This window comes from Babylonia areolata, chromosome 9 (assembly GCF_041734735.1).
Source record: "Babylonia areolata isolate BAREFJ2019XMU chromosome 9, ASM4173473v1, whole genome shotgun sequence".
Lineage (NCBI taxonomy): Eukaryota > Metazoa > Mollusca > Gastropoda > Neogastropoda > Buccinidae > Babylonia > Babylonia areolata.
The window spans coordinates 39,410,717-39,423,472 of NC_134884.1; the positions used below are offsets into that span (position 1 = coordinate 39,410,717).

At 46.1% G+C, this 12,756-nt stretch overlaps 1 protein-coding gene across 2 annotated transcripts in view; it reads left to right on the forward strand.

Annotated features, from left to right (window-relative positions):
* The window catches only part of LOC143285436 (large neutral amino acids transporter small subunit 1-like), a 26,610-nt gene that overhangs the window by 11,519 nt on the left and 2,335 nt on the right, over positions 1 to 12,756 (forward strand). Inside the window, exons 8-11 of one of the 2 annotated variants that reach the window (XM_076592702.1) lie at positions 7,250 to 7,346; positions 8,438 to 8,587; positions 10,227 to 10,404; positions 11,395 to 12,245. In XM_076592702.1, coding sequence (XP_076448817.1) covers positions 7,250 to 7,346; positions 8,438 to 8,587; positions 10,227 to 10,404; positions 11,395 to 11,447 — 478 coding nt within the window. In that variant the 3' untranslated portion in view covers positions 11,448 to 12,245. Of the gene's footprint in view, positions 1 to 7,249; positions 7,347 to 8,437; positions 8,588 to 10,226; positions 10,405 to 11,394; positions 12,246 to 12,756 lie in introns of those variants that run through there. The other variant, XM_076592703.1, reaches the window with a different exon arrangement.

The window sequence follows — 12,756 nt, forward strand, 5'->3', positions numbered from 1 at the left end:
CTGCAAATCCGAACATTCCTCTTATGAATCATTTCCCGTTTTTGTAGAAAACAGCAATGGCCACACCAGCCCTCACTGTGCGTTAAAAAAAAAGGGGGGGGGGGGGGGGGGGGCATCCTATTAGTGCGAATCGTCCGAAAGCGCGACCCCGAAAGCGCGTACTTTGGAAAGTCCAAAAGCGCGACCTGGGACATAGTCCAAAAGCGCGACCTGACCTGGGACATGCTCCAAAAGCGCAACCTGGGACAGACTGGCAATACCTGACCGCATACTGTCCAAAAGCGCGCCGGTCGAATGAGTGGACGGATATTCCATTCGTTCCAGCCTTTACGCGATTTTTCTGCAGTGGTTTGCCGCGGAGTGAGTGGATAATTTAAATTGTGAAATGGCATACTGCTAACTAAAGTCATCTGAATGCTTTAACTCTTTCCATACGAACGGCGAAAGAGACGACGTTAGCAGCGTTTCACCCGAATTACCACCATCAAAATATTGCAAGCGGAAGGCTCTTATACTGCAGAGGTGAATGCTGACAAAGAATACTACAATTCTGACGACGAAAGCTCAAGGTAGGGTCATTCAGACACCCACTGGACATCCGAGGGGTCTGTGTAGAGGAGAAGGGAGGACTGGCCGTACTGAGTGAGTTAACGTCGCTGTGCGTGCATGCCTCCCGTGTGTGTGTGTGTGTGTGTGTGTGTGTGTGTGTGTGTGTGAATTTGTGTGTGTGTGTGTGTGTGTGTGTGTGATGCTTTGTTGTTTAATGATGTCAGAAAATCTGTTGACACAGCACTGATGCAATAACAAGTATCATCATACCATATGTCAACACATACCCGTACACCGAATACTGTATTCGGTAAAGTCATTGTATCGGTCAGTCGCACATGTTTGGGGACACTGACTAAACATCCAGCGCTTTTGAGCTTCAGCCACACCAGGGCGCGTTTTTTCGGCAACCATCTTGCGTACAAGGGAAGAACTAAAAATTTGAGTTCGCTTGTCAGTGTATACGTGCATGCGTGTGTGTGTGTGTGTGCGTGTGTGCGTGCGTGCGTGTGTGTGTGTTTGCATGTGTGTGTAGCCTTTGTGCGCGAGCACGTGCGTCAGTACGTGTCTGGAGTGTTTCCAACTTCCTCTTCTTATCGCTGTTGTGTTGGTTTAACCCCAAGCCGGACATTTTTTACCCACTGATGATAAATAACGGATTGTCAGGACTGAGACAGCGCTAAGCGCCAAATGTAGTGTGGTTGTTGCCAAGTTAGGCAGCAAGTGCAAGAGTCTAGATCTGTAAATAGACTTGTATATAACCAATCAGCTGTAGTGTATTTTAAATCCAGCCCAAGAGACGCCCCCAAGGCCAGAAGGAATCCAGCCCAAGAGACGCCCCCAAGGCCAGAAGGAATCCAGCCCAAGAGACGCCCCCAAGGCCAGAAGGCTCCAAAACGGCTCAACATCGCTAAGCTGAATAACATCACCATCAAACAGTCCTTTGTGGAGCTGCTGGAAGATCGTCTGGAATCCGCCTCTCTGGACAACCAGAATGTGGAGTCTGACTGGAGGACCCTGCGTGAGCTGATCTATAGTACAGCTTCAGAGACCCTGGGACCCATGACCAGAAAGCACAAAGACTGGTTTGATGAAAACTGTGATGAAATCAAGCAGCTTCTGGATGAGAAACGCTGTCTGCATCAAGCCTACCTGAGCAACCCAAAGTCCACATCAAAAAAGGATGCGTACGATGCCATCCGCAGGACTGTTCAGCAAAAGTTACGCCAGATGCAGGATAAGTGGCTGAGTGACAAAGCTGATGAGATCCAGGGATATGCTGACAGGCACGATATGAAGAGGTTCTATGATGCCTTAAAAGAAGTCTACGGCCCCACATCCTCAGGATCATCCCCCCTCCTCAGTGCAGATGGGAATACCTTGATCACCGAGAAGGAGAAAATTCTCGAACGCTGGGCTGAGCACTTCAACAGTGTCTTAAATCGCACTTCCTCCATAAATGATGAAGCCATAGACCGTCTCCCACAAGTCCCCATCAACGAAGCACTGGACGATCCGCCAACACTTCTTGAGACCCAGAAAGCAATCCGTCTGCTATCCAGTGGCAAAGCACCTGGCTCAGACTCCATACCAGCAGAGGTCTACAAGGATGGAGGCACTGTGCTGACTGAGAAGCTCCATCAGTTGTACTCACTCATGTGGAAAGAAGAGATGATCCCCCAGGATTTCAAAGATGCATCTATCATTCACTTGTACAAGCGAAAGGGGAACCGGCAAGCCTGTGATAACCATCGGGGCATTTCCTTGCTGTCCATCGCAGGCAAGATACTTGCCAGGATCCTACTAAACCGCCTCACAGCACACCTTGATCAAGGTCATTTGCCTGAGAGCCAATGTGGATTCCGGAAAGAGCGCGGAACCACCGACATGGTGTTTGCTGCAAGGCAGCTGCAAGAGAAATGTCAGGAGCAAAATGCTGATCTGTTCTCCACCTATGTCGACCTCACTAAGGCCTTCGACACCGTGAGTAGAGAGGGACTGTGGAAGATCATGGCCAAGTACGGATGCCCTCGGAAATTTATTTCCTTGGTCAGCCAATTCCATGAAGGCATGCAGGCTCGAGTCCAGGACAAAGGCGAAACATCTGCTCCTTTTGCTGTCACAAATGGTGTCAAGCAAGGCTGCGTCCTGGCTCCAACGCTGTTCAGCCTCATGTTCTCTGCAATGCTTACTGATGCCTTCAGAGAGGGCGATGTTGGAATCGGCCTAAAGTACCGAACAGATGGCAAGTTGTTTAACCTCAGAAGGCTTCAAGCAAAAACGAAGGTCATGACAGACATCATCAGAGACTTTTTGTTTGCTGATGATTGTGCCCTCAACGCTGGATCTGAAGCTGACATGCAACTCAGCGTCGACAAGTTTGCCACTGCCAGCAGGAACTTCGGCCTTACCATCAGCACGAGGAAAACTGAAGTTCTCCATCAGCCAGCCCCAGGGAAACCCTACGTTGAGCCCAACATCACAGTCAACGGTCAGAGACTCAGTGCGGCGGAGCGGTTCACATACCTTGGCAGCACACTGTCACGAAATGCAACCATCGACGATGAAGTGAACGTCAGGATTGCAAGAGCAAGCGCAACTTTTGGCAGACTCAGTGCAAATGTCTGGAACAGAAGAGGCATTAGTCTTGAGACCAAGCTAAAGGTCTACAGAGCAGTAGTTCTCCCCACACTACTGTACGCCTGCGAAACTTGGACAGTGTACCAACGACATGCCAAGAAGCTGAACCACTTCCACACAACATGCCTCAGGAAGCTACTGAACATCAAGTGGCAAGACAGGACCCCAGATACAGAGGTACTCGCAAAAGCCACCCTTCCCAGCATCTTCACCATCCTGATGCAGTCCCAGCTTCGCTGGGCTGGACACGTGGCGCGCATGCCAGACCATCGGCTGCCCAAAAGGCTCTTCTATGGCGAGCTGCAACAAGGGAAGAGATCACACGGAGGTCAGAAGAAGCGCTTCAGAGATACTCTGAAAGTCTCTCTTAAAGCGTTTGATATCAACCCTGACTCCTGGGAGGAATCTGCAGTGTACCGTGACAAATGGCGCACTGCTGTGCACAAAGGCGCCAAGTTGTGCGAGGCCAACAGGACTGCTGCAGCTGTTCAGAAGAGGCAGGCCAGAAAGTCACGGGCAAACAAGCTCCCTGACAATGATATGCCTGTCTTTGCCCCAACTGTCAGCGAACATTTCGTGCGCAGATTGGACTATTCAGCCATCTGCGCATTCACAGATAGATTCATGAGCATCCTCCCCCCACCCCACCACCACCCTACCCCCATCCCCCAGCTGGATGACAACGATGGTCATCATCGATCTCGATGGACACACACACACAGTGTATTTTAACCAGTCAGAATGTAAGGTAGATGAACAGTCAACCAATCAGCTGTAGTGTATTTTAACCAATCAGCTGTAGTATATTTTAACCAATCAGAGAGTTCTACGTGGGGGTAGTTAAGAGAGATACCTTTGTGTGTGCTCCCTGCAGAAGGCAGGCGTACTTTGCTCCATGTGTTTTGGATGTGACTTAGTGCATGGCGGTACTGTGCACTAGGGACTTCAGTCCAGAGGTGATGGACTATTCCTTGTTTTCCTTGTGCCTGAAGCACTTGTTAGAAGTGTGCCGAAGGATTGTGTTGTTTGTTTTGGGAATGGGGTACTACGCATTGCTGTGGGTGAGCTACATCTTGCGTTACTAGTACAACGTTGCTGTGCGGCGAAGAACGATGTTATTCCTTTGTCACCAGTGACTGTGAAGTACGGGGTGTGAGCCAGTTCCCATTTTGTGTTCGTCGTCCTGGGAAAGCGTGGCCAGCTGGCGTCGGAGGACGTTGGATACATGAAATCCCCATTGTGCATCTCCGTTCCTGTACATAGCCCCATAACTTTTGCTTCTGGCTGGATCTGCCTAATCATATTTTGTTTTACCGTCTAGATCTATCCCACCCCTGTACATTCTCCCTGTGTGAGTGGTCCGACGTGTGGTAGGGGAAGCTGAGTGAAGGTTCTCGGACAGAGGGAGAGCGGAACGTTGGTTATCCATGTGTGTGGGAGCTGTGGTTACCGGAGGAGGCGGACTTCGGACTTCACCCGAGGTCGACGAGGCAGGAGCCCGGAACGCTCGTGGTGAAGTGTCCCAGCGCGAGCGTGCTCTTCGACCGTCAGCGCGACGCGTCGATTTGTTGCTGCTGAAGATGTGGAGGCATCGTTTGTGTAGTGTGTGTGTCAAGTCATAACAGAGACGTGAGATTCCAGCGTGTGTGGTGTAGTGCACAATGAGGAGTTCGTGACGTCAGAGAGTTCTTCGTAAGTACTGTGTTACATAACTAGGCCTGAACGTGCCTTGAGGTTGTCGAGAACTCCAGGTGGTGATTCGTACCTATCATAAGAGACCCTAAGAATGTCTTTTGCTCTTGTTGTACTATAACCTTTGCACGCTGGATTGTGAATGTTCTTTGATCGAAATCTGTTATGTACTATCTTGCGGCTTTTTTCTTTCTTCAAGTTTTGTTTTACTCTGACGATTAGGTAGTGAGATTGTAAACACTAGGATGGGTACTAGCTGCCCATTCTGTAGTGTTGATAGCCTGTATGGCCATTTTTATGTATTTTGATTGTTTGGCTTTGAAGTATTGTTTTTTCCCCCCTTTTTTTACGATTTTTTTGTTGTTGGTAATCTGGGGATAATAAATTAAGCTGCGGAATGGCTGGCGTCCTCAGCATGGCTTAGTCTTATTTGCCCGAAGGAGCGAAATGGTTAGGATAATGTGTCATGAACTGTGTTTTGTGAGTTTGTTTTAGTGTGTGTTTGTTTTTTGTTTTTTTTGTTGTTTTGTTGTTTTGTGTGTGTGTGTGTGTGTGTGTGTGTGTGTGTGTACATGTGACAGTTCTGTGTTGACGCGGTTCAGCATTTGTATGGTTTGACAGTCCTGATATGGCCCTGTGCGGTCGGCTGGACTATAAGCAACAAGAACAAACAACAAGTCAATGAAAATGCCGAGTCATGTGGGATCCGTTATAGGTGCAGTTAAAACGACTAATAAAAAGAAAACAAAAAAAAAGGGGGGTTGGGGGGTGGAAGGGGAGGGAGAGGGGGGGCATTGTGAGGATGAGGTGAGGGCGGAGGATATGAAGATTCTTTTAGCATTACTATGTATAATAACTTACGCTGTGCGGCAGAATTGTGGAAATGCGTTGTCAGTCTACTTTAAAACACCAAGTGCGCACGAATAGCGCGCCACCAGGAATTCACGAGTGTAAACATCATTTTTGGCCACAACCGGATATTACGCGAGATCAGGAAAACCAGTTGTTTAGCGTGGTTTCGCTACAGTCCGGCCTTCTGGAGGTGTTTGAAAAGCTAAGAACTTGTTGTTATTCCTTTACCGTGCACATGCTGTTACATTCTTCTTCATCATCATCATCATCATCACCATCTTCTTCTTCTTCATTACCATCATCATCATCATCACCGTCATCTTCTTCTTCTTCTTCTTCTTTTTCTTCATTACCACCACCACCATCATCATCATCATCATCATCGTCATCTTCTTCTTCTCCTTCTCCTTCTTCTCTAGTTCTTCTTGTCTAGTCACTTTTAAGAGTTCTGAAAAATCGGCATAACCAATGTGAATGAAACTGATGGTATGTAGTGTGTGTGTGTGTGTGCATGTGTGTGTGTGTGTGTGTGTGTGTGAAACAGAAAAATGCTTGCTTTTAATTTTGTGCACATTCTGTTTCCAAAACCCATGCTTCCCTCTCCCCACTGTCCACCCCTCCATCCCCATAAAAAAAATGTGTCAGTTTAAACGAAAAAGTTCTCAAATGGCTTGACTAAATTTCTCCCCCTTTTTTTTTTTTTTTAATCGTAAACGGGTTAAAACTCTCGATGAACACAGTCAACATTGTGTACGTGCGAGCTCACACACACTGACACACACACACACACACACACACACACACAAAGCTTTAGGGACTCGACATTTTGTATCCTGTACTGGAAGATTCAAGGTTTGTCCAGAAACAGTGTGTTTAGCTGCACCCACATATTGCTCCCTCCCCCTCCCCCCCCCCCTCCCTCCCTCCCTCTTGTCCTCTGCAACCCTTCCTATATCTTACCTATCTCACAGAACAACACCACAGTACAGTACTATACTATACTTTTTTCTGCTCTACTCTCCTACACTACACTACACTACACTACACTACACTTTTTCATTGTACCGCATACGACGATAAACGAAAAAACTGTAGTATGATAAATTCTTTCTTTGGTAATCCTAGCCACAATCATGTTGTGAGTATTATTTCGAATGACAATGAAAACTCTAGCTAGATTCATCGCAGAAGCAATGCTTGTGAGAAAAAAGATAATGGAACAAAATGACAACTAATCCAATGATGATCCACATTTAACCGCACGTTTCATGTATTTATCTGTACGCATGTGAGTACGTGCATTATTAAGTATGTATTTTGCGCGCGCGCGCGCGTGTGTATGTGCGTGTGCGTTTGTGTGTGTGTGTGTGTGTGTGATGTTAGAACCATTCAAGAGGTGCAACACTATGCTTAATATGATATCCCCCTTGTCCTGAGGGCTGTATTGCTATGTGGACAATAAATGACTTTTCACGTTCCACTAGACTAGACTATATGTTGTCTTTGTTACCTGCAGGTTGCTGTTCGCAGGAGCCAGGAACGGCCACATGCCCACCATCTTGGGCATGATCCACGAGAAGTATCTGACCCCCTGGCCCGCTAACTTAGTTCTGGTGAGTCCCCAGATCGCTCGCTCTACATTATACATAAATGCACATGAGAAGGAGGAGGAGGAGGAAGAGGAGGAATAACATAACCTTTCCGCTGGGCCAACAGCAAAGTGAGAGCTGTATGTTCAATGGTTTATCCACTGGAATAGGAACTCATTTACAGCTCAGCCTTTTGTGAATGACTACTATGACTCTCAAACTAGGAGTCAAGATTGCACTGTGACAGAATGATGTTCCACGTATACTACTGCGGACAATATTTCATAGCGTATCTTTTGTGTAACAGACGTTACAAAACCCTGATTCCCCCCCCCCCCCCCCCCCCCCCCCCCCGTGTGTGTGATTGTGAGTGTAGACTCTTGGACGACGCTGTACTGTACCGTGTGTGTGATTGTAAGTGTAAACTCAGTGTATTGGGTGTAGACACTTGTATTCTACTCGCTCTACCTACTCCCCCTCCTTTGCGCGCGTGCGCGCGCACACACACACACACACACACACACACGCACGCACGCACGTACGCACGAACGCATACACACATATCTTTTTCTCTTTCTTCGCCGCCCAATATATCATCGTAACACCTAGCTTTCGTTGCCTCTTTAAATTTGACTTGATTGTTATCTTGTGTACCAATTTACGATGGCGTTGTTTGATATATGTTACTATATATCTTTACTAAGCCTTTAAGTATACAGAAACTGTCGTTTCTTAATCAGATGAATGACCTGTAGCTGACCCCATATTTACAGTGGTATCTTAAACAGTCCTGTTATTCATGATTATTTATAACTCTGTGCGTGTGTGTGTGTTAGTGTGCGCGCGCGCCGGCGCGCGCATATGCGTAGCGTGCATACCAATGCGCGCGCGCGCGCGCATGTGTGTGTGTCCTGGAATGAACCATCTTGAGTCTTTAGTTTGCCTCTCCCTCTGCCTCTTCGCTGCTGCTGCAGTTGGCCGTCGGTGGCTTATAATCTTCAGGTGTGTGTGTGTGTGTGGTGTGTGTGTGTGTGTGTGTGTGTGTGTGTGTGTGTGCGTACGTGCGTGCGTGCGTGTATGTGTGTGCATGTATGCGTGCGTGCATGCGTGTGCAGCTGATCTGGGGTCTGGCCATGCTGTACTCTGGCAGTGTGACGGACATGATGGAGTTCATCTCTCTCTTCTCCACCATCATGGGCATCGCTGTCGTGCTCTCCGTCCTCTACCTGCGCTACACCAAACCCACTGAACACAGGCCGTACAAGGTACAGTAGCGGGGGTTGCACTGGTGTGACAATCGTTTCGTTCTGTTGACAGACTCGATGTCAAGCCGCAATGCTTTAAAAACTTTGATGTTGTGGTCCGGTCCTTAACTAGTTCAACAACATACGGGTTCTTGAATTATCAGGGTTACAAAGTCATTATAACGTCTATTTACCGGCACAAATAAACTTATATAAATAGGGATTCTTGAATCATCCGGTTTACTAATTATCATAGCGTCTGTTTACACAAATAAACTGATATAAATAGATCGCTGGAGAGTTCCGCGGCCATATTGGATCTTGCGCATGTGCATCTAACTTCAGTTCAACTCGAAATCGCGAGCAATGCCAAGGCCGGCGTAGGCAGCCGTGAACGGTTAAAGCAGCAAACGTGCTTTCCTCCATTTTTTCGTTTGATAGCCTCCATAGCTCCAACCCAAATGATGTACGATGAAGTGCCATCCCATGCACAATATAAATAAAATTAAATGAAGCAAAAAGTCGAAAAAGAAGCCTGTTGGTTCGCATATTCTGCCTAGCAGTTTCGGAGAGCCAATCAACTGCGAGAGCACAGATCATGTGACGCGCCTCTATAAGTCATGTAAGTGCAGAACTCTCCAGCGGTCTATTATGAATAATGTGATAGAAATTACGTTGGTGTCATTTTGTGTGACAAGGATAGGACAGAACGCCTCCATACAGCTTGGCATATTAGTGCTGAATTGAACAGATCACTCGAAACGATTGTACTTCATTAAATTTTGTAGAATGATAACTGCCGGTGATAACAATATTGCCGATTTTGTTGACGACATTTTATTCACGCCCATAATTTTTTTTTTTTAGCTACTCTAGGGTGCCAGTCCTTAACTCAAAATGAACTCACGACCCCTCCATCTTGGGAATGTTATGAGTTTTATGAGGTGATGTTTTACCATTGGTGTTAAAGTATGTGTGGAATTTTACAACACTTAAACATCTACAGAAAGTCGGATGCTTAATCCGGTATCCCTCACACAAGAAACAAAAGAAAGGAATATAAGACTCATCCCAAGTTTGTTCTTTTGTTTTCTTGATTTTTGTTGATTGTTGTTTTTTTTTGTTTTTTTTTGTTTTTTTAGAATAACACATTAAAGCATATTCTTCCGTTATGTGGAATATACCTGCCTAGCTCTCTTCTTCGTGACACAGACACTGGTATCGCAGGTTGTCAGTTCCTATGCTCTTGATGGTTATGTTATCGTTGTGGTTGTTTCCAGAAAATGTTATTCGTGCTTCTGTGTGTATGTGTGTTTGTGTGTGTGTGTGTGAGCAAGCGAGTGTGTGTATGTGTGTGTGTGCGTGTGCGCAAGTGTGTGTGTGTGTGTGTGTGTGTGCGGGAGCAAGCGAGTGTGTGTGTGTGTGTGTGTGTGTGTGTGTGTGCAAGCGAGAGAGAGAGAGAGAGAGAGAGAGAGAGAGAGTGTGTGTGTGTGTGTGTGGAAGCGAGAGTGTGTGTGTGTGCATGTGTGTCTGTGTGTGCGCGCGCGTGTTTAGTTTGTATGTGTGTAAGAGCGTGTGCATGCGCCCTTGCGCACGCGTTTACGGTCAACTATAGGCTGTATCAGAAGCAACATGACATGATTCGTGTTCTGATTCGCAGACGATGCTCTTCGTGCCCCTGGCCCAGCTGCTGATCAACGTGGCCGTGCTGATCCTGGCGGTGTACCAGAAGCCTCACCGCATGGGGGTGGGCCTGGCCATCCTCTTTGCCGGGGTCCCCGTCTACTGGCTGGGCGTCCTGTGGAGGTCCAAACCCCCAGAGTTCACCCAGCTCGTTGGTAACGGAACCAGTTTCAGATTCAGTTTAAAGTTTCAATGAAGCTGGTGTTTCAGAGCAGTGCAGACTGATTCATACACGCAACATAAGATCTGTGTTAAAAAAAAAAAAAATTAAAAAAAATGGAGGGGGGTGAGGGGGAGAGAAAGAAACAAAAAGGAGGGGGTGGGGGCTGATTGAGAGGTGTGGAGGGTGGTGGGGGTGGAGGGCAGTAGATGCCTGACCTACGCAAAAACCCAAAGCGCTGATCAGGCCTTGAGGAACGCACTGGTATGATTTAGTATCAATAGTGCGGCTGGAAAAAAAAAAAAAAAGGGGGGGGGGGGGGGGGGGGGGGGGCATGGGTGGGGGGGGTTGTTGGGGAACGTGTGTGTGTTGTGTTTACTATCAGCGCCATATGTTTGTGGGCACTTGTCTTAAGCTTGAGACAAAAAATAAAATAAATAAACAAATGAATTTTTAAAAATCCGAGGACCCTGTCCTGCATGCACGAAAAGACCCAACGACGACAAAAGGGTTTTTCTCTGGCAAAGTTTCGTAGAAAAATCCACTTTGATATCAAAGCAAAAACACATACACTTGCAAACACATACACTTGCACACGTTACAAAGGAAATAAAGGGGCGCTCTTCCAAGGGAGAGCAGCCAGAATTTCACAAAGAGAATCTGTTGTGATAAAAGGTAATACTTCTTCGTTCGTGGGCTGCACTTCCACGTTCACACGTATGTACACGAATGGGTTTTTACGTGTATGACCGTTTTTAACCCCACCATGCAGGCAGCCATACTCCGTTTTCGGGGGTATAAAAGGTAATACAAGACAAGACTATAAGTGTTGAAGACAGTTCCTTGCAGACATGATTTTTACAATGATTTACGTAACCACTGACCTAATCTTGAGCACTCTTAATGAGTTGACGACGGAGAAGATAACTGTCAGTAATTTTGTTTCGTTGATGTATATATATATATATATTTTTTTTTTTTTCAGAGGGATTAACTATCTTCGCCCAGAAGACAGTGCTGTTGGTCAAGTCCAAGTGATTCCAAGGAGACTGAGAGACAATACAAGAATCAACCATACCATCAAGACAAGAACCAATCACACCATCTTCTAACCAATGAAACGAAATTTGCCCTCTCCCCCAGGCCCTGATAGTAGGCCTGTTCATTTTCAAAGAGAAAATGAATATCAAACGTCAAATGTCCTGTATATTCATTGAATACGATACATTAACCCTTCTTCTTCTTCTTCCTTGGCTTGGGCTGGGTTCTGACCAACGTGTGTAGTCCATCGGTGGAGTCTGCTGAGCTAGCTGGGTGTAATGATCACCATGACAGACAATTAACCCTTTCACCGCCAATCTCTCATTTATGCACAGGCGTGGTAGAGGACCCATGTCACTGAAAGGTGACCATTCATTGGTCTGTTATCCATGAACCTACTACTCTTTAATGTTCGGTGGTAGGATAGGCCATGTTTTCTATACATCGCGGAGAGTATTCCCAGCTATTCTTAGCCACTGTCTTTTCTGTGTTTATACCACAAGGGAATTTTGTACTCTAAATTGACTGGCGGTGAAAGGGTTAAAGGGGCAAAGAAAATAGACCGGTTTATCCACGTGTAGTTTGGCCTTAGTGATTACCTCGTGGTCTACATACGCAGGATAACGCGCTCTTTGATCACTGAGGAAGAGATGCCGGACGGATGTCACGTGGTATTTGAGACAATCCATTAGAAAATGGCTAGTGCCCAGGTTTTATGATGAATTTATAGTCATCATATGTTTATCGTCAAAATGTATCCCTACTGATGTGTGAATAAAAATTGAAGAGAGAGAGAGAGAGAGAGAGAGAGAGAGAGAGAGAGGCGTAATATATATTATGTGGCCGTGCGTATGCGTATGTACGTGTGTGTGTGTGTGTGTGTGTGTGTGTGTGTGTGAGATTGTTTTAATATATTTTCATGGTGTGCCTGAACACATTATAAATGTTTATAACGAGCCTGTGATTGCATAAACGAATTACCATGTGGATTAATAAACTTACTTGTTTTTTTAATTTTATTATTTTTTTTTTATTTGAGCCCCACTCCAGCTGCTCTGAATTTAATTGTGTGTGTGTGTGTGTGTGTGTGTGTGTGTGTGCGTGCGAGCGAGTGAGCGAGCGAGAGAGAGAGAGAGAGAGAGAGAGGAGGTTAATTCCTTGTAAAAGTAGAAATGGAATCATGCTTTAATCGTTCCAATTGCTATTATGATGATTTAAATTCCCCCAAAGAGTTCATTGGTGATATATTTTATTTCTTTTTGAAAGTTGAAGCATGTTATCAGTCAATCACGAGAATGAACTGTGA